Below are 20,108 nucleotides of genomic sequence, written 5' to 3'. Positions count from 1 at the left end.
CACATGGGTAAAGCAAAAATAGTACTGAGAGGAAACGTTATAGAAATAAATGCATACATTAAGAAAAACAGAAAGATCACAAGCAACCTAAAATGTACCTTCAATTAGAAAAGCAAGAATAAACCAACCCAAAATTATTAGAAGAAAAAAAAAAAGATCAGAGCAGAAATAAATAAAATTGAAACTTCAATAATACAAATGATCAATAAAGCTGTTGATTTTTTGAAAGGATAAACAAATTTGACAAACATTTACTTAGACTAATCAATAAAAAGAGAAAGATCCAAATAAATAAAATCAGAAATCTAAAAGGAGACATTGCAACTGTTACCGCAGAAACACAAAGGATCATAAGAAAGTAGTACAATTATATGCTCAAATACTATAAAACCTAGAAGAAATGGATAAATTCCTGAACATGTACAGCCCACCAAGAGTGAATCAAGAAGAAACAAAAACTTCAAAACAGACAATAATGAGCAATAAGACTGAGCAATAATTAAGTCTCTCATTAAAAAAAAAAAAAAAAAAAAAAAAAAGTCCAGGACCAGATGGCTTTACTGTTGAATTCTAAAAAACACTAAAGAAGAACAAATTCCAATTTTTCGTAAGCAATCCCCAAAAAATTGAAATGGAGGGAACTCTGTCAAACTCTTTTTGTAAAGCCAGTCTTACCCTAATACACAAATCGTACAAATACACAAGAAATAAAATTATAGACACCTATCCCTGATGAACATAGATGCAAAAACAAATTCTCAATAATTTACTAGCAAACTGAATTCAACTATGCACCAAACAGATTATATACTGTGATCAAGTATGATTCATCTCAGGGATGCAAAAATAGTTCAACACACAAAAATCAATAAATGTGATGCAATTTAAGAGAATGGAGGACAAAACCATATGATCATTTCAATAGATACAGAAAAACATTCAATAAGATTTCAACATCCTTTCATGATTAAAAACTCTCAACAAATTAGGTGTAGAAGGAACATACCTCAACAAGATTTTATGCATAGAATAACCTTAACTCTCCATCAAGAAGCTGTTGGAACTGAAACAAATTCAGAAAAGTTGTAGGATACAAAATCAAAACCCAAAAACCAATTATATTTTTTGTACCCATTTTTTGACTTGCTGTAAAATACATTAAGAAATAGCTACAAAAATATTTACAATAATAAATTTAACTAAGGAAGTGAAAAATCTCTACATGAAAATTTAATACCTATGAAAGAAATTATTGAGGACATGTAAAAAATAGAAAGATGTCCCATGTTTATGGATTGAAATAATATTAAAATGATCATACTACCCAAAGCGATCTTCAGTTTCATTGCAATTTCCATTAAAATACCAATGACTTTCTTCACAGAAATTGGGGAAAAAAAATCCTAATTATTCATATGGAACCATGAAAGGACCCCAAATAGCCAGATCTTTAGGCATCACAGTATTTGATTTCAAAATATACTACAAAGTTGTATTAACCAAAATAACTTGATATTGACAAATATCAATATTAAAAAAAAAGAAACACAGTCCAATGGAACTGAACAGAGAACCCAGAAATTAATCTATGTTCATCTAGTCAAATGATTTTTGACAAAGGCACCAAGAACATACAGTAGTGACAGACAATTCCTTCAATAAATGATGCTGTCAAAACTGGATATTCATATGTATAAGAATAAATTAGATCCCTTCTTATCATCATACATAAAAATAAACTCAAAATGGATCAAAGACCTAAATGTAAAATGTGAAGCTTCAAGAAAATAAAAGGGTCATCAGGTACGGTGGCTCATGCCTGTCAGTGACTTGGGAAGCTGAGGCAGGAAGATCACAAGTTCAAAGCTAGCCTCAGCAATTAAGAGAGGCCCTTAGCAACTTAGCAAGACCCTGTCTCAAAATGGAAAATTAAAAAAGGGCTGGGGATTTGGCTCACTGGTAAAGCACTCCTGGGTCAATCCCTAGTACCAAAAAGGAAAAGAAGGAAGCACTTTAAGACGTTAAGACATTGGTATAGGCAATGGTTTTTGGGATAAGATCTGAAAGGCACAGGCAACAAGAATAAAAATAGATAAATGGGATTATATCAAACCAAGAAACTTCTGCAAGGCCAAGGAAATAATGAACAGAGTTAACAGTCTACAGAATGAGAGAAAATATTTGCAAACTATTAATTTGACAAGGGATTAATATTCAGAATATATAAGGAAATCAAAAGGCTGAACATCAAACAAACAAAAAACAAAAGCAAATAATCTAATTAAAAATGGGTTAAAAATCTAAATAAGACATTTTTAAAAGACATAAAATGGCCAACAAGTGTATGAAAAAGTGTTCAATCTCACTAATGACCAGAAAAATGCAAATTAAAACTTCAGTGACATATTCTCTCGCCTGGTTAGAATGGCTATCATAAAAAAGACAAAAAATAACAAATGCTGGGGAGGATGTGGAGAGAGGGGAATTCCCAAATATGCTGTTGGTGGGAATGTTAAATTAGTAGAGCTATTTTGGAAAACAGTTTGGAGATTCCTTATAAAACTGAAAATAGAACTACCATATAATACAGCAATTACACTATGGGATATATATTCAAAGAAGATGAAATCATACAACAAAACGATACAGATGGTCCTATGTTGATTGTAGCACTATTCAAGTAGCTAAAATACGGAATCATCCTGAATGCCCATCAGTGGATGCCAGAGTAAAGAAAATGTGGTATATATATACGGATGGGAATACTGAACCATAAAAAGAATGAAATCCTGTAATTTGAAGCAATATGGATGGAACTGGAAGTCATTATGTTAAATGAAACAAGCCAGACACGGTGCTCACTGGAGACTGGGAAGGGTATGGGGAGGGGAATGGAAAGAAGCAGAAAAAGGGGCACCAAACACAGTGAGGAGGAATTAGTTCTGGTTTCTTTCAGCACAGTTTAATAACTATTGGTCAAAGCAATGGGGATTTCAAAATGACTAGAACAGCATAAAATTCCCAGCACGCGGAAATGATTAATGGAGATAGAAACACTTCAACCGATTTGATTATCAAACACTGTATACATGTATCAAATTACCAAAATATACCCCATAAAGATATGCACATGTGTGTCCACTTGTTTATTTAGACAGGTAGTGTCTGTGTGTAGTCCCAGCTCCTTGGGAGGCTGAGTTAGCAGGACTGCTTGAACCCAGGAGTTTGCAGTCAGCCTGGACAATATAGCAAGACAACCAGGGTGACCAGAGCACCATCTAATCAGAAGAGCTACCAGTCAGTAGGTGGCAACTTCTAAAATAGTCTGCATGATCCCCCCATATCTCTTGGTACCACACCCATATGTAATTCCCTCCACTTGAGTGTGGGCTGGACCTAGTGTCCAGCTTCAACAGAATACAGCAAATATGACTCGTCACGTCGCATCTGAGGTTAGGTTCTAAAAGGCTGTGGCAATACACTTTGCTTGTTCTCCCCCCACCCACCACTAGCTTTCTCACTCATGAAGCAGCTGCTTTTTAGTTTGCTACCCTGTGGAAATGTTCAGAGGCAAGGAACTAAGGATGGGCTCTGTCCAACAACCAGTACCTGAGACCCTCAGGTCAATAGCCCACTAGTAACTGAATCTTAACCAACAACCTTATAAATGAGTCTAGAAGGGAATCTTCCCCTGTTGGGTCCTGATATGATTACAGCCTTGACAAACACCACCCACCATCAGAGCCTTGTAAGGAACCTTCAGAGAGAGGACACAGCTTACTTAACTGATCACATTCTTGACACACAGAAACTGTGAGATAACATTTTTTTTTTTTTTTTTTTTTTTTTTTTTTTTTTTTTTTTTTGCAGTACTGGGGATTGAACCCAGGGCCTAGTGCTTGCGAGGCAAACACTCTACCAACTGAGCTATATCCCCAGCCCCCAACATTATTGTTTTAATCTATGTTTTGAGGTAATTTGCAGCAACAGATAATATTATATTCCATTCTTTTAAGTTCTGCAGAATATCAGGTGCAATGGAAATATTTTCACATAGTCATTCAGTCTCCAAGGTCTGTTTCCTTTACACTACAAAGGTTCACCTTTAACTTCAAAAACATCCCAACACCAAGTAGCTAGCACCTAATAAAGCGGTGTCCCATTCCAGTCAAAGTCCAAATACTTGAAATCTAGAATTCTGTGCCCTACTTCTATGTTCACTCAGCTCCTAAGCCTAATTTTGGTTTCTGTTTTTTAGCCCAGCAAATGACCTTTGGATCTAGTTTTGCATTTTTATAGCTTTGACCTTAGGCTTTGTCTTCCAAGGAGGTTTGTTTTTTGTTGTTTTTAAAAACCCTTCCTTCAAATAAAAATACTTCCAGCAATCCAAAATAACTACCCAGTTCCAAAGACTGTCTGTGGTCTTCAAGGCTCCTGATCCCACTGGACCATTCTGGTGGAGAGGTAAGTCCAAATGGAAGTTATTGCTGTTAGTGCTTCTGAGCCATCTTTTCTTGCCTCTATCCTGATTCCATGTATGACTCTATTCTCAGCAACATCTCCTGCCCAAAACAACTCTCATGATACTTAGTGATTTTCAAGCAGGGAAGTTTCCCCTGGACATTGGTATATCCCACTCTGGGAAACAGAATCCAGACAGTTTTTAAAAACCCCTATGAGGGTATATAATAAATGCAATATTATATGAGGTTTACCAAGCTACAAACTTTTTAGATTTTCCTACTCTAAAATTTTAGGACCTTATAGCTATAATGGAAATATTTAGGAAAAATGAGATATTTAGATGGTTTTATGAAGTAGAGTTTGTCCCATACATTTCAGTTAGTCCCTGTTACATTTGATTTTAGAGGATTTGCTGGGTTAATTATCATGAAACAGCAATTTTATAGTGGTTTAGAAATTAAAGAACAATTATATATGTAAACGTCTATGCCACTAACAGCTACTTTTTTACAACTGAAATATTTATAATGATATGAATATATCATTAGAAACTAGGCCAGAAAATACAATTCGCCTAATGGTACAGTTTGGCCCAGGAAATCATGACAATATGAAAGCTCATTCTGACACCTGGTGGTGACTGAAGAATACTGCACTATTTAAAATAGCATAGCAACAATGCTGTTTTTCCACACCAGGGGAAAACCGTTCATGCTGCCTGCAACATTAGTTGTTTTAAAACAGTTTAAAGATGGTATGCCTTGTAAGTTACATGTAATTTTTTTTTTTTTAAAGGAAAAGTCCAAAATCTGTTTAAAGGCCTTGGCATAGGCCTTAATAAACCCTTTCTGCGGTAAAATACCTTTGTAAGAATCTTTCCTCATGTCAAGTTAATTGTCTTCATTTACATGAAATAATAAATGACTAAAATTTATATTTATGATTCAATTATATGACCTATCATCCCTGTAAGCCTATACCTGAAGAATGCCTACTGTATTGCAGGTAAACAATAAATGTTGACTTGAAAACAGTTACAAAATAATTAAATAAAACAAAATGGAGTGTCTTACCCACAAACTTCTTATTACCCTTCAATCATACACAGACTCTTTGGTTTATTATTATGATAGCTTCAAATACAAGAAGGGGTTTCTGGTTGTCTCCATAGTAATTAACTGTACAGTCTTTCAAAATGTAGGTACCAGGCTGTACCCCAGCTTGATCAGTCAAGATTCTGAGTCAGTAAATCTGGATATTGCCAATGCATGTGCATTTTTAAAGACACAACTAGTGATTCTACGTCATGTCCCTAATTAAGAATGACTGATTTAAACTACTAAAACAATTAGTTCTCATACATTGATGTTATTTACATACCTGTAACTGCGCACCTGTAATCTCAGCAACTCAGGAGACTTAGGCAGGAGATTCACAAGTTCAAGATCAACCTCAGCAACTTATGGAGGCCCTAAGCAACTTAGTGAGACCTTGTTGCAAAATAAAAAATAAAAGGGTTGGGGATGTGGCTCAGTGGTTAAGTGCCCCTGGGTTTGATCCCTGGTATCAATAAGTAAATAAATTTAATTAAAAAAGTGTGTGTTATGCTATACTTGTGTTAAAGATAAAATGCTTAAATATGCATGAAATATCACTTTAAGAAGTTACCAGAAGCTAATAGAGTAATATTATTCTGGGGAGAGGAATGAAGGTCAGGAGACAGGGTTTGAAGGGTTTTTTCATAGTATACTGTATATTTTGAATCACATGAGTTTATTGACTATGCAAAATTATATATATAGTCACCCTGTGGTATTCATGGGCTATTGGTTTCAGGACCCCTGTGGATATCAAAACTGTAGATGCTCAAATGTCTTATATAAAATGGTAGAGTACTTACATGTAACCTATGCACATCTTCCCGTATACTTTAAATCATCTCTAGATTACTTATAATACCTAATATGATGTAAATGATATCTAATTAGCTGTTATACTGCATTGCTTGGGGAACAATGACAAGAAAAAATTCTGTACATGCTAAATAGAAATACAATTTTATTTTCACACATTTTTAATCCAAGATTGTGAATATAATTTTTTAAAAAATTAAAAATGCAAAATAATTTTACATGATACATTCAATCAATACCAATGTGAAAAGAACATTGATTATGCCAAAATCAAAATATTATTTTAGGATTGAGGGTATTACTTAGTGGTAGTGTGCTTGCCTAACACGCAGGAAGTTCTGGGTTTGATTCACAGCAAATGAAAAATTTTTAGGAAGTCACATTTGGGCATCCAAATGAACATTTAACAGATGAAATGAATTATCCAGAGATTCGTCTGTATCAAAAACAGTGGGATGCAATTTCACTCAGCACTGAATATGTAAATGAGTCCTGTCAAAGCTAACCTAACACTTGGCTTCTACACTTTGCAGGTCAAGTTTTCATCTCCTTGCTGTGCTGTATATAACACCTTTTGTGTTTAAGGGCAGAAAGCAGTTGTTTTCTAAGAATCTGGCCCTTCTGAAGCTTAATTTTGAAGAAAAATAGGAGATAACTTACGAGGTAATAGCACAAGCCTGGCTCTTGAGTTTTCAGATCTAAACATGACTTTGTTGACTATATACCTGGTAACCAGAGCAGACAGCTATTTTTTCAATGAACACAAACACTGCCCCTGTGAGGAATGAACACACATTCCCAGGCAGTCCCTGTGAGAAGCTGGTACTTACGCCTGGGGAGGGGTAAACAGTGCTTTCGCCCACTTCCTACAGAAGGACTCTTATGAGCAAGGGGAATGAACTTTCATCCTGGGAAGCTAGGGGCCTGAATAAAACTGTACAAGGTCAACAGTTTTCTTTGAAGCCTCAAGCTTTACATTTTAAAATCCCTACTCCACAATGAACCTGTGCTTGTTTCACTTACAGAAATGATAAAAATTCCAAATTCTTCCTCAGAATATTTCCTTCCTAAATCTTTTAAAGTTTATTGATATTTATTATGTAGTTTGGAGTTCTCACCTCACACAGTCTGAGTTTGAAAAGTATAGATGTAGGGAATATGGAACCATTCTCTCAAAGTATCAAGGCTCAAGGCTTGCTTTAAATAAAAACATCAAAAAAAAAAAAACAAAAAAAAACCCTGTAGGCTACAGAGCTGGCAATAACTCAGGGATGAGCTGGGGGTGTAGTTCAGTGGTAGAGTCCTTGCCTAGCATGCTTGAGGCCCTGGGTTTTAACTCCAGCTAACACTACCACTACCACAACAAAAAAACCCTAAGAATATAACTTATCTTTTTATCATCCAATATGCTATATTAGTCTCTAAATGTTTTACATGCCTAATTTGATAATTTCAAAAATAAATGACTTTGCCCAATGTGGTGGTGCATGCCTGTAATCCCAGTGGTTCAGGAGGCTGAGGCAGGAGGATGGAGAGTTCAAAGTCAGCCTCAGCAAAATCGAGGTGCTAAGCCACCCAGTGAGACTCTGTCTCTAAATAAAATGCAAAATAGGGCTGGGAATGTGGCTCTGTGGTCAAGTGCTGCAGAGTTCAATCACTGGTACCAAATAATTAAATAACAAATGACCCTCCCAACAGTATTCATACATTTTTGGTAGCTCTCCTGAGTACATGAAGAGTCAAGACGTCCAGTAAGTTCAGATTGACTGTTGTTGAGAGAGACCCCCCAAAATGCTTGATTACCTTAAAAATTATTGCATATCAGCTGGAATTCAATTATTTGAGAGAACTATTAGTGTTAGAAATTATTTTAAGTTTTTTTTTTTTTTTTTTTTTAATTACTTAAAGCTAGGAACCATCCCAAACTAAAAACCTCAATAGTTAAAGTGATTGCTCTATGGTTAACCAAATACGTATTGTCAAAATAATGTTAAGGAATCATACCCAGCCCCTTCCCCTTTTGTGTGTGCGTGGTACTCCTGACCCAGTTCAACCTCGCACAGTGGTAAATAAGCACTGTACCACTGAGCTACAACCCAGTCCAGTAAGGCCCACTTTTAAAAGTATTTTGTACAGTAATTTGCTATCCTAATGAAAGTGTTTCTGAGGACATTCCAATCATAGATTATGAAATAGTTCATACAGAAACACCACCTTAAAGCAAGGAACAGCAGGCATGAACAGAACTGGCGCTCTATTCCACTCACCGTGCTGCGTCAAGTACTCCACCAGGCTCCACACTACAGTGGGAACGCCATTCTCCATGAGTCCCTGCCGCTGGAGCTCTTGGAGACTGACTCCAAATAACTTCTTATAGGTAGGATGGTTCTGTTCACTCAGTGGCACTGCCACTATCTTTTTCATATCTTCTTTCAGCCGAACTGCTGCTTTACTTTGCTTAAAAGAGCAAAAGAAAAGAGAGCAGTCAGACATGGTGACCACAGGGGGTTGCATGGTTACAACAGAAACATGGGATTAAAGTGAGTGGAGATGAGTAGTCTTGGTATTCACTTAAATCAAAATCTCCAACATCTCTCCTATGTTGCTCAGCCTTACGAATTGGTGCACACTGATCTGATGGTTAAAAGGAATGAAAAACAATGAGATACCTAAAGCCACAACTTAAGTGTAGCTAAGAGAGGAAGCAATACATGGCGGTATCTAAGATATATTCCTATAGTAACCATGGGGTGTGACTCACAAGTACCTGGTTAACAGGAAAATAAAACATTTGGAAGAAAACCAAAACCCCATGCAGATCCTGAGACAGTGAGATGTTTTCTAAAGATGAAAATTTACCTACATGTCCTTTTAAAGAAACTTTAATTTCAAGTATAAAAATAAATTATAAATGTGGAATGAACATTTTACTTCTCTGATTTGATTATATCTCTAATTGTGATGATCACTTGCTAATTTTTCAGCACATTAAACCAATTCATTTCTTATTGAGGTACAAAATGCAGAACTCCAAAACTGCAACATTTTAGGTTGGCACGATTTATGATTTTTTGACAAACTTTATATTATAAATAAAAAAATGCAATTTATCCAACTGCAAAAAGTTATTACCCCACTGAAAAAAATCCATACAAGTTTGTCTCTTCCTTTAAAAGAAATTATATCTCAAGGAAGGGAATTTTTTTGAGGCACGTTAAGGTTTAAATGTTATATACATATAAGTAAATCCAAATATTGGAGAAATGGATGGCAGAATGCAAACAATTTTATTTGGGGACAGAGGTAGTAGAACTGAGGAAAACTGGCTTTTTGAGAATGAATATAGCCACTAACCAAAGTGTAAACATTATTAAATGACTACAGGTTAGTCATCATAATATCCTAAGAGTAGAAACTATTTCTAGAGTTGAAGAAGCAAAGAATAGAAAGTTAAGTGATTTCATAAAAGTCCAATAAAAGTTTCATAGTATTCTAGGTCCATGTTCCTTTTCTTAGTTTAAGTTTGTATTAATGTTTTTCTGTACTTTGTGTATAATTATAGTAATATAAATGCTACATGTGGCACAGAATAATCAATTGCAAGTTATTTTGACAATTTATATTTGAGTAGGATCCTTAAAATATCAATTTGATTTTGAATTTTATAATCTCAGAATCAGACCAACTTTCATTGACATATTAGCACATTTTAATAGGTCACTTTTGAAAACCAGATCTCCCTAGTGAAAATTTAGCAAGGATCAATTTACCATATAGATTTAGGATCAGTTAATATTATAGGTAAGTCATAGTGTTAGCTCTGGTGGAGTAGTATTGGCAAGAACCACTGATCTCCATTAGGAAATAATAATTTTATTAATTTAGACAAATTTTCAATAGTTAATCATTTTTTTTTCTTGTGATTTTATGAACATATCAATCTCTTCTAAATTGAATACACAGGAAGGTTTAACCAGGTCTATCAGGTGAGAAAACAGTAAAAAAATAAACAGTAGTACTGAAACTTTGAAAATAGCCTCAAGCATAGTGTTAAAAAACCTCTGCTGGGGCTGAGGGTTTATCGGTGACAGAGTTCCTACATAGGAACGTGCACGGCTCTCAGTTTAATTCTCAGCACTGCACTAAGTAGGAGGGAAAAAAATTTTAAAAAACAACTGAGCTGAGGTTCAATTACACAAATGTCGTCTCACTTTTACTCTACCTTCTTACAGTGACAATATAGCAGTGTTGAGAGCACAGACTGTGGACTCATACTGCCTGGTCTGCAGGAGTTTCAGTGTCCCTTCAGGTACACATTGTACCTGCCTGGCCTCAACAGACCCTGAAACAATAACCACAGCACCAAGTGAAGTATTCGGAGGCCACCTTCCTGTTCAAACTTTGTTCACATAAAAATTCCCACGAATCGTTTTGGTTTGAAGACTGGGGTCAGTTGGGCGTATTATGTGCGGGTGTGTATAAAAGCAACATAGGCTGCCGTGTACAAAAGACACAACACCTTAGGATTCTACTGTGAGGGGATCCTTAGGGGTAGTTAGAGCTTATGTTATCATCTTAAGAAAAAAGAAACCAGGACAAAAACTTGTGGTGAACTCAATGACAAAGGGCTAGATCTCAGGTCCAGAACTCCTGAGCCTATACCAGTATTCTTTTTCATAATGAAGTTCCAGTGGCCTTGTTTATTTTTGCCTTCATTTATTTTTGTTCCAAAAACAATTAAGATAAAGCTACCAGGATTGTAGTGAATATTTTGTTGGTTCAGAGCCACCTACTCTCTTTTTGGCTTTTGTAGTAATAACACACTGTGGCCACCTTTAAGGGAAGGACAACACCTTCCAGCTTGGTGAGGTGACCCCTCAAAATGACCACCCTGCCTCTAGCAAGGACTGGCCTCTGAATCCCCATCAGATCAATCAGGCCTTTCTCCTTCGGGCCACTGAAGTGGGAGTGGCTTGGCACAAAGACTGAAAAATGATCCTAAGACAGTTGATAACTCTTGCTGCCTGCATCACCTGGGCCAAGCTGGTCCTTCAGCGGCCCTGTCTGACACTGGCCCCTTTGCTGTTCCAGCCACTTGGGGCGCTGCTCCATAACTTTCCAGTGAAGTGTCTTGGAGCTTAAACTAGCCAGATCCATTTCTATTCTGTAACAACATATATACAACTAGCTGATAAAGATGATCAAGCTATCTTTCATGGAGCGTTTACTATGCATGATAGTCACAGTTCCAGATACTTGGGGTGACTTCACCCAATAAATCCTAGTAAAAGACATTATGAAGAGAGATACTTTAGTGACCCCCACTTCCCAGAAAGCACAAGGGAGCCAAAATGTGCCCCCCAGGTGGCATCAACTATGTGGTACAATCAGGAGTCAGTCAGGCAGCTGAGCCATGTACAAAAGACACATTTTTTTTTTTTTTAAACTAGGAAAGCAACAGAGGCTAAACACTGCATCCAAGCTCAAAGGAATGCCTCTTTATCCAACTATATTTAGAAATTATTATGGCTCCTTTTAACTCGAGCATAGCTACAATTGTTTATTTTTATATATTTTACCTATGGATTACTACTAAATTTTATTGTGTACTATTTTGTGTCCCAATACAGTAAAACCTTCCCAATGTTTTTCCAATCAGTTTCTAATGATACATAGATTATTTTTATTTATATTTATTTATTTATTTATTTTTATTGTGAACAAATGGGGTACAACTTGTTTCTCTATTTGTACATGAAGTAGAGGCATACCATTTGTGTAATCATACATTTACATAGGGTAATGGTGTTTGATTCATTCTGTTATTTTTCCCCTCCCCTCACTCCCACCCCTCTTTTCCCTCTATCCAGTCCCTCCTTCCTGCATTCTTCCACAATCTGGCTATTGTGAATTGAGCAGCTATGAACATTGATGTGGCTGCACCACTGTAGTATGCTGATTTTAAATCCTTTGGGTATAGGCCAAGGAGTGGGATAGCTGGGTCAAATGGTGGTTCCATTCCAAGTTTTCTAAGGAATCTCCACACTGCTTTCCAGAGGGGCTGCACTAATTTGCAGCCCCACCAGCAATGCATGAATGTACCTTTTTCCCCACATCCTCTCCAACACTTATCATTGCTTGTATTCTTGATAACCGCCATTCTAATTGGGGTGAGATGGTATCTTAGGGTAGTTTTGATTTGCATTTCTCTTATTACTAGAGATGTTGAACATTTTTTCATATATCTGTTGATTGTTTGTAGATCTTCTTCTGTGAAGTGTCTGCTCATTCCTTAGTCCATTTGTTGATTGGGTTATTTGTAGTCTTGGTGTAGAGTTTTTTGAGTTCTTTATATATTCTGGAAAGTAGTGCTCTATCTGAAGTATGAGTGGCAAATATTTTTTTCCCACTCTGTAGGCTCTCTCTTTTTTTCTTAAATTTATTTTTATTGTAAACAAATGGGATAAATGTTGTTTCTGTTTGTCATCCCGTTATTTTTTTCCTTCCCCCCCACCCCTCCCACCTCTCTTTTCCCTCTATACAGTCCCTCCTTTCTCCATTCTTGCCCCCCTCCCACCCTCCATTATGTGTCATCATCTGCTTATCAGTGAGATTATTCGTCTTTTGGATTTTTGAGATTGGCTTATCTCACTTAACATGATATTCTCCAATTTCATCCATTTGCCTGCAATGCCATGATTTTATTATTCTTTATAGCTGAGTAATATTCCATTGTATATATATATACCACAGTTTCTTTATCCATTCATCAACTGAAGGGCATCTAGGTTGGTTCCACAGTCTGGCTATTGTGAATTGAGCAGCTATGAACATTGATGTGGTTGTATCTCTGTAGTATGCTGATTTTAAGTCCTTTGGGTATAGGCCGAGGAGTGGGATAGCTGGGTCAAATGGTGGTTCCATTCCAAGTTTTCTAAGGAATCTCCACACTGCTTTCCAGAGTGGCTGCACCAATTTTCAGCCCCACCAGTAATGTATGAGTATACCTTCTTCCTCAGATCCTCGCCAATACCTGTTGTTGCTCGCCAACACCTGTTGTTGCTTGTATTCTTGATAATCGCCATTCTAATAGGGGTGAGATGGAATCTTAGTGTAGTTTTGATTTGCATTTCTCTTATTACTAAAGATGGTGAGCATTTTTTCATATGTTTGTTGATTGCTTGTAGATCTTCTTCTGTGAAGTATCTGTTCATATCCTTAGCCCATTTATTGATTGGGTTATTTGTATTCCTGGTGTAGAGTTTTTTGAGTTCTTTATATATTCTGGAAATTAGTGCTCTATTTGAAGTATGAGTGGCAAAGATTTTCTCCCACTCTGTAGGCTCTTTCTTCGCATTGCTGATAGTTTCCTTTGCTGAAAGAAAGCTATTTAGTTTGAATCTATCCCAGTTATTAATTCTTGCTTTTATTTCTTGTGCTATGGGAGTCCTGTTAAGGAAATCTGATCCTAAGCCAACAAGGTGAAGATTTGGACCTACTTTTTCTTCTATAAGATGCAGGGTCTCTGGTCTGATTTCAAGGTCCTTGATCCATTGTGAGTTGATTTTTGTGCAGGGTGAGAGATAGGGCTTTAATTTCATTCTGTTGCATATGGATTTCCAGTTTTCCCAGAACCATTTGTTGAAGAGGCTATCATTTCTCCATTGCATATTTTTGGAACCTTTGTCTAGTATGAGAAAATTGTATTTATTTGGGTTTGTGTCCATATCCTCTATTCTGTACCATTGATCTACCTGTCTATTTTGGTGCCAATACCATGCTGTTTTTGTTACTATTGCTTTGTAGTATCGTTGAAGTTCTGGTACTGCGATACTCCTTGTTTCATTCTTCCTGCTAAGGATTGCTTTAGCTATTCTGGGTTTCTTATTCTTCCAGATGAATTTCATGATTGCTTGCTCTATTTCTGTAAGGTACATCATTGGGATTTTAATTGGAATTGCATTGAATCTGTATAGCACTTTTGGTAGTATGGCCATTTTGACAATATTAATTCTGCCTATCCAAGAACATGGGAGATCTTTCCATCTTCTAAGGTCTTCCTTAATTTCTTTCTTCAATGTTTTGTAGTTTTCATTGTAGAGCTCTTTTACCTCTTTGGTTAGATTGATTCCCAAGTATTTTATTTTTTTTTGAGGCTACTGCAAATGGGGTTGTTTTCCTCATTTCCCTTTCAGCTGTTTCGTCGCTTGCGTATAAAAATGCTTTAGATTTATGCGTGTTGATTTTATAGCCTGTTATTTTGTTGAATTCATTGATGAGGTCTAGAAGTTTTCTGGAGGAGGTTTTGGATCCTCTAAATATAGAATCATGTCATCCACAAATAGTGACAGCTTAAGTTCCTCTTTTCCTATTCGTATCCCTTTAATTTCTTTAGTCTGCCTAATTGCTCTGGCTAGAGTTTCGAGGACAATGTTGAATAGAAGTGGTGAAAGAGGACATCCCTGTCTTGTTCCTGTTTTTAAAGGGAATGGTTTCAGTTTTTCTCCATTAAGAATGATGTTGGCCATGGGCTTAGCATAAATAGCCTTTACAATGTTCAGGTATGTTCCTACTATCCCTATTTTTTCTAGTGTTTTGAGCATGAAGGGGTGTTGTATTTTGTCAAACGCTTTTTCTGCGTCAATTAAAATAACCATATGATTCTTATCCTTAGGTCTATTGACATGATGGATTACGTTTATTGATTTACGAATGTTGAACCATCCTTGCATTCCAGGGATGAACCCCACTTGATTGTGGTGCACAATTTTCTTAATATGCTTTTGTATACGGTTTGCCAATATTTTGTTAAGGATCTTTGCATCTATATTCATTGAGGATACTGGTCTAAAATTTTCTTTCCTTGATGTGTCCAAAAGACACATTCTTGATGTTGTCTCCAAATAAGAATGGGTGACAACCAAGGATACATGCTGGGAAGACCTATGCACTTCCTAGAAATAAGCAGCAAAATTCATGCTCTTGTAGCAGAGGAAAAAAAAAAAAAAAAGATTGTTTACATGTTTCTCAGTTTGTATATCTATCCATTTGACATGGGGTCTCGCTAGGTTGCCCAAGCTAGCTTCATATTCCTGGGCTCAAGTGATCTTCACACGTCAGCCTCCCGAGTAGCTGGGATTACAGGTATGCACCAAAGTGCTGGCTCTCTTGGTCTCTTTAAAACAAAGTAAGATATATGTAGAGGCAATATCCCTATTTCTGATATTAGGATGGGAATAGAGAAGGCTTTCATCAATACAGTTAACAGGGCAAGTTTCAGACGTCGTCAGTGTTTATAATAGTTATCACCTCTTGAACGTTGACTTTGTCACAGTTCTCTTTAAAATTAATGCCTCTAAATTATCAAAACCACCTTATTAGTAAGTACTCTTACTATTTCCATTGTGGTTTAAAAATAAAAGAACAAAAAATTGAGGTACGAAGGAAAAGAAACTTTCTTGTTACATGGATAGTAAATTGTAGAGCTAGCACAAAATCCCAGGTCCCTGGTTTATCTCCTTGACTTGAGTTTTAAACATGATGCTCTATGGAATTCCTGATTTTAATACAGAATTCAATTTTAGACTACTGAAATCAATGTCCTTGAATTCCTTTAGGCAATTCTCCATGAATTTAAATACCATGGATTTAAGGTACTTGGAAGGATAATCAGATTACACTGCTGGTTAAATTCAGAACTGTATGTCTCAAGACTCTGGGACGGGAACTAGAGCTAATCAGTCTAACCAGGAACCTAGAGAATTGAAAGTACCTAACATCAAATAAAATGAGTGAACAGAAAGCACAAGCTGAACCTGAGACATCTTGTTCCAGAAAGCAAGACTGGCTCAAGGACTAAAGGTTACATCCAAACCCCCAGAATATATAACAGAAAAAGTGAACCCTAATATAAAGTACAGAATCTAGTTAATGATAACCTATCAATACTGGTACATCACTTATATCAAATGCCCTACTCTGTAAGATGTTAATAATAGGAGAAACTGGGACGTAGAGAGGAAGGGTTATGTGGAAACTGTATGTTTTACTCATTTTCTATAAACCTCAAACTACTCAAAATAGTAAAAGTCTACCAATGAAAACAAAACCAGCCAACTGTCTCACTGAGACAACCAGGTAAATCTGGCATGTGCTGGTTATTAGGAGGAAGCATGTAAATGTCTTGGGTATAATGATATTGTTGGGGAAGAGCTGATGTACTCCAGCTATGGTGTTGTTTTTACAAAGTCCATGCTTGAAATAGGAGTACAGTGTTATTATGTCTTTAAATACTTTAAAACATTTTGAACACAAAATGTCTATGCATGCATACATATATGTGTACATACACAAGCATATACACAAAGACAGAATGAGCCCAAAATAGAATGTTAATTTTTTAAATTTAAGTGGACAGTAAACAATTTTTTCATTGTACTAGCTTTTCAACTTTCATGAAAGTATGACTTTTGTCGTTAATAAAATTTTGGGAAAAAAACAGAGAACCTTCAAAGAGGTTCCCTGATAGTAACTTTTTTTTTTTTTGAAGGAAGGAAGGAAGGAAAGGAACATGTCTTTTCAAATTGCAATTGAGAAATTAACAATAACAATTGTGGAACTATTCTTACATATAGACATAGGCACTCATATTAACCAAGACAGGGTTGGCAACCTGGAGAAATCACTAGATCTGAATTATGAAACCAGGCGTGAATATACCAGCCACCAACTTGCATATTCTCACTGGGAATGTTAGCCCCTTTTGTCAAGTGTGCAGCTTTGGAGAGAAGAAAATGCAACAATAAAGCAGGATGACACATGCTCCCAGACTGGTAGCTGAGGGAAGCTCAGGAATCACTGGGAAGACAAACACTGCAGCCAGATCCCCGTCACATTCAGCCTCTTGACCTTACAAGCACTTCTATCTACACCAAGACTCTGTCCTCATCTGTCAGGCTGTAGTCATAACACCCCCCTTTGAAGCGTCATGAAAGTTGAACAAGATAAGTTAGGCAAAACCATCTCTGGTCACGTTGTGACTATGTAGCAACACGGAAGCTAGAAGGTAGCTCTAAGGACAGTAAAACAGAACAAAGGACTTTCAGTCTGATGGTATTAGAGTCACATACCCACCCTGGAGCCTATCTGTGGGTTTGTTTCTTATGAGAGAACATTCAAACAGTGCCTATTAGAAAGTCACAACTGTTTACTCAAAGAATTATTAAGTCAGGGAAATAAGAAGCTTTCTATGAATCAGTTTCTCCTAATATAGTTCATTACTTTTAAATTCAAAGCACTTCTTGGACATCTCACTAGTCACCCTTACACAAACTCTTCATAGCACGTATTATCTTAGTACATGGTAGATTTAGACAATGGTTCTTAAGCTGAAATCCATGGTCGTGAAATGCTGAAAATGAAAGTGTGTATTTTCAGAATCATATCCTCAAAGAGCTCTGTGAACTAAAAAATTAAGATCCAATAACCTTTAAACATTTATAGAAAACCTCAGTTTAATTAAGATTTAAAAAGAAAACATTTGTATTTGCTTTTATTTTTTCCTATTTAGTCCATGTATTTCTTTATCCAAATAAACATATGCTTTAAAATAGCGTGGATCACCTTATGTCTCATTTTTCAATTAAGTTCAATTAATTTCTACAACTCATACTTTAAAAGTCTATTAGAAGGAAACTTCACAGCCAGGTGGAGTGGTGTACACCTGGAATCCCAGTGGCTTGGGAGGCTGAGGCAGGAGGACGGTGAGTTCAAAGACAACCAAAGCAAAAGCGAGGTGCTTAGCAACTCAGTGAGACCCTGTCTTTAAATAAAATACAAAATAGGGCTGGGGACATGGCTCAGTGGCCAAATGCTCCCCCAAAAAGGAAATTCACTAGGTACTTAGATTAAAATGTACAAGAAACTAATAACCAGATGGGTGGCACAACCTCTAATCCCAGCAACTCAGGAGGCTGAGGCAGGAGGAGCACAAGTTCAGGCTAGTCTCAGAAACTTGAAAAATCCCCAACAATTTAGCAAGACTGTCTCAAAATAAAAACTAAAAAAATTTTAAAAAGGACTTGGGATGTAGCTCAGTAGTAAAGTGCCCTTGGGTTCAATTCCCAGTATCATAAAAAACAACAAAAAAGAAGTTAATAAAAATAATTTCAATAAAAGTCTTGTGAATTTTACCACTTCTCTGAAATCACAGATTAATAAGAGTATAAAGAAAAGTAACAGAACACAGAAAAGGTGTTAACCAGAATTAGTTTCTGCCAAAGGTAGAGACAGGACAGGAAGCTTAAGGCAGACGTCACACCAGAACTATGCTGGTCTGGAGAGGACCAGCAGTAGGTGATCTTCAAAAGCTCCTACACATATTTATTACCTTAGAGACAGAATACACTTTCCAGAGCAGGGTTCAATTGCAAAAGTACCTACAAGGACCACAAGGTGGCGGATATCCAGAGACATGAGAAAAATACACCGGCTAACAGGGAGTACAAGTTTATGAGGAAGACAGTAAGCTCTCCTACACGGGCTGGCTTCCGAGGCAGGGAGAGATGGGCACACAGTGGCACGGTATTTCAGAAAACAGTTCTTTCACAGCAGTACAGGGGAGTCTCTAAGCTTTGGGCCCTCGTTGCTATACCCTGCAGGAACTCATTCCGCAAAACTCCATCTTGTTCAAAGATGAACAGGAGAAAAGCAACATGGACAGCCTCTATTCAGAGGCAATACTCTTCAAAAAGTACAAAAATGCTTCACAATTTACCTGCCATAATTCATCAGGAAAATGTCAAGAAACATATTAAAACTATAGTCTAACATAAAAAACTAACAAGTTAATAAGGATATAACATCAAAAGCATAGGCAACAACAAAAAAGACAAATTTTCATTAAAATTAAAGAACATGCATCAAAAGGCACCATCAACAGTGGAAAGACAACCCACAAAATAGGAGAAAATATTTGTAAATTAGGCATCTCACAAAGGATTAATATCCAGAATATTTTTTTTAAAAAAAAGCAAAAAAAAAAAAAAAAAAAAAAAAAAACCAAAAAAACAACAACAAAAAAACTCCTACAATTCAACAACAGAAAACTAACCCTTGAATAGACGTTTCTTCTAGGGAAATTTTATATATATATGATTAAAAAGCACATGAAAAAATGCTCAGCATCACTAGGCTTTAGAGCTAAACAAACCACAATGAGTACCACTCCATACCCATCAGGATGGCTATTATTAGAAAGAAAGAAAATAACAAATGTTGTTAGGATTTGAAAAAACTAGCATCCCTGCACATTGCTGGTGGGAATGTAAAATGGTACAGATGCTGTAGAAAACAGGTGATTCCTCAAAAATTAGAAATACCATGTGATGCGGTAATTCCATTTTTGGGTACCTACCCTAAAAGCAGGGACTTAAGTGTATACTTATACCCCAATGTTTATAGCAACATTGTTTACAACATCCCAAAAGCAGAGACAACCCAAACGTCCAGCAACAGATGAAAGGATAAATGAATGTGCTATGTGCACACAATGGAATATTATTCAGCCTTAAAAAGGAATGAAATTCTGATGTACACTACAGAATGGATGAAAATATTCTATGTGAAATAAGGAAGACCCAGGATCAAAATTTTTATGATTTCACTTAAATGAGATATTTGGGTTGGGCAAATTCACAGAGGCAGAAAGTAGAACAATGGTTACCAGGGACT

At 36.4% G+C, this 20,108-nt stretch overlaps 1 protein-coding gene across 9 annotated transcripts in view; it reads right to left on the bottom strand.

The window, feature by feature from the left end:
* The window catches only part of Fam13a (family with sequence similarity 13 member A), a 344,751-nt gene that overhangs the window by 275,464 nt on the left and 49,179 nt on the right, over positions 1-20,108 (bottom strand). For 8 of the 9 annotated variants that reach the window (XM_047567594.1, XM_047567596.1, XM_047567597.1 and 5 more), the window contains one exon: positions 8,645-8,834. In XM_047567594.1, coding sequence (XP_047423550.1) covers positions 8,645-8,801 — 157 coding nt within the window. In that variant the 5' untranslated portion in view covers positions 8,802-8,834. Of the gene's footprint in view, positions 1-8,644; positions 8,835-8,948; positions 8,967-20,108 lie in introns of those variants that run through there. The other variant, XM_047567598.1, reaches the window with a different exon arrangement.

The sequence above is a fragment of the Sciurus carolinensis genome, chromosome 10, assembly GCF_902686445.1.
Source record: "Sciurus carolinensis chromosome 10, mSciCar1.2, whole genome shotgun sequence".
In the NCBI taxonomy this organism is placed as follows: domain Eukaryota; kingdom Metazoa; phylum Chordata; class Mammalia; order Rodentia; family Sciuridae; genus Sciurus; species Sciurus carolinensis.
Note: the sequence above shows the minus strand (reverse complement) of the source record. Positions and strands in the feature narration are given on the sequence as shown.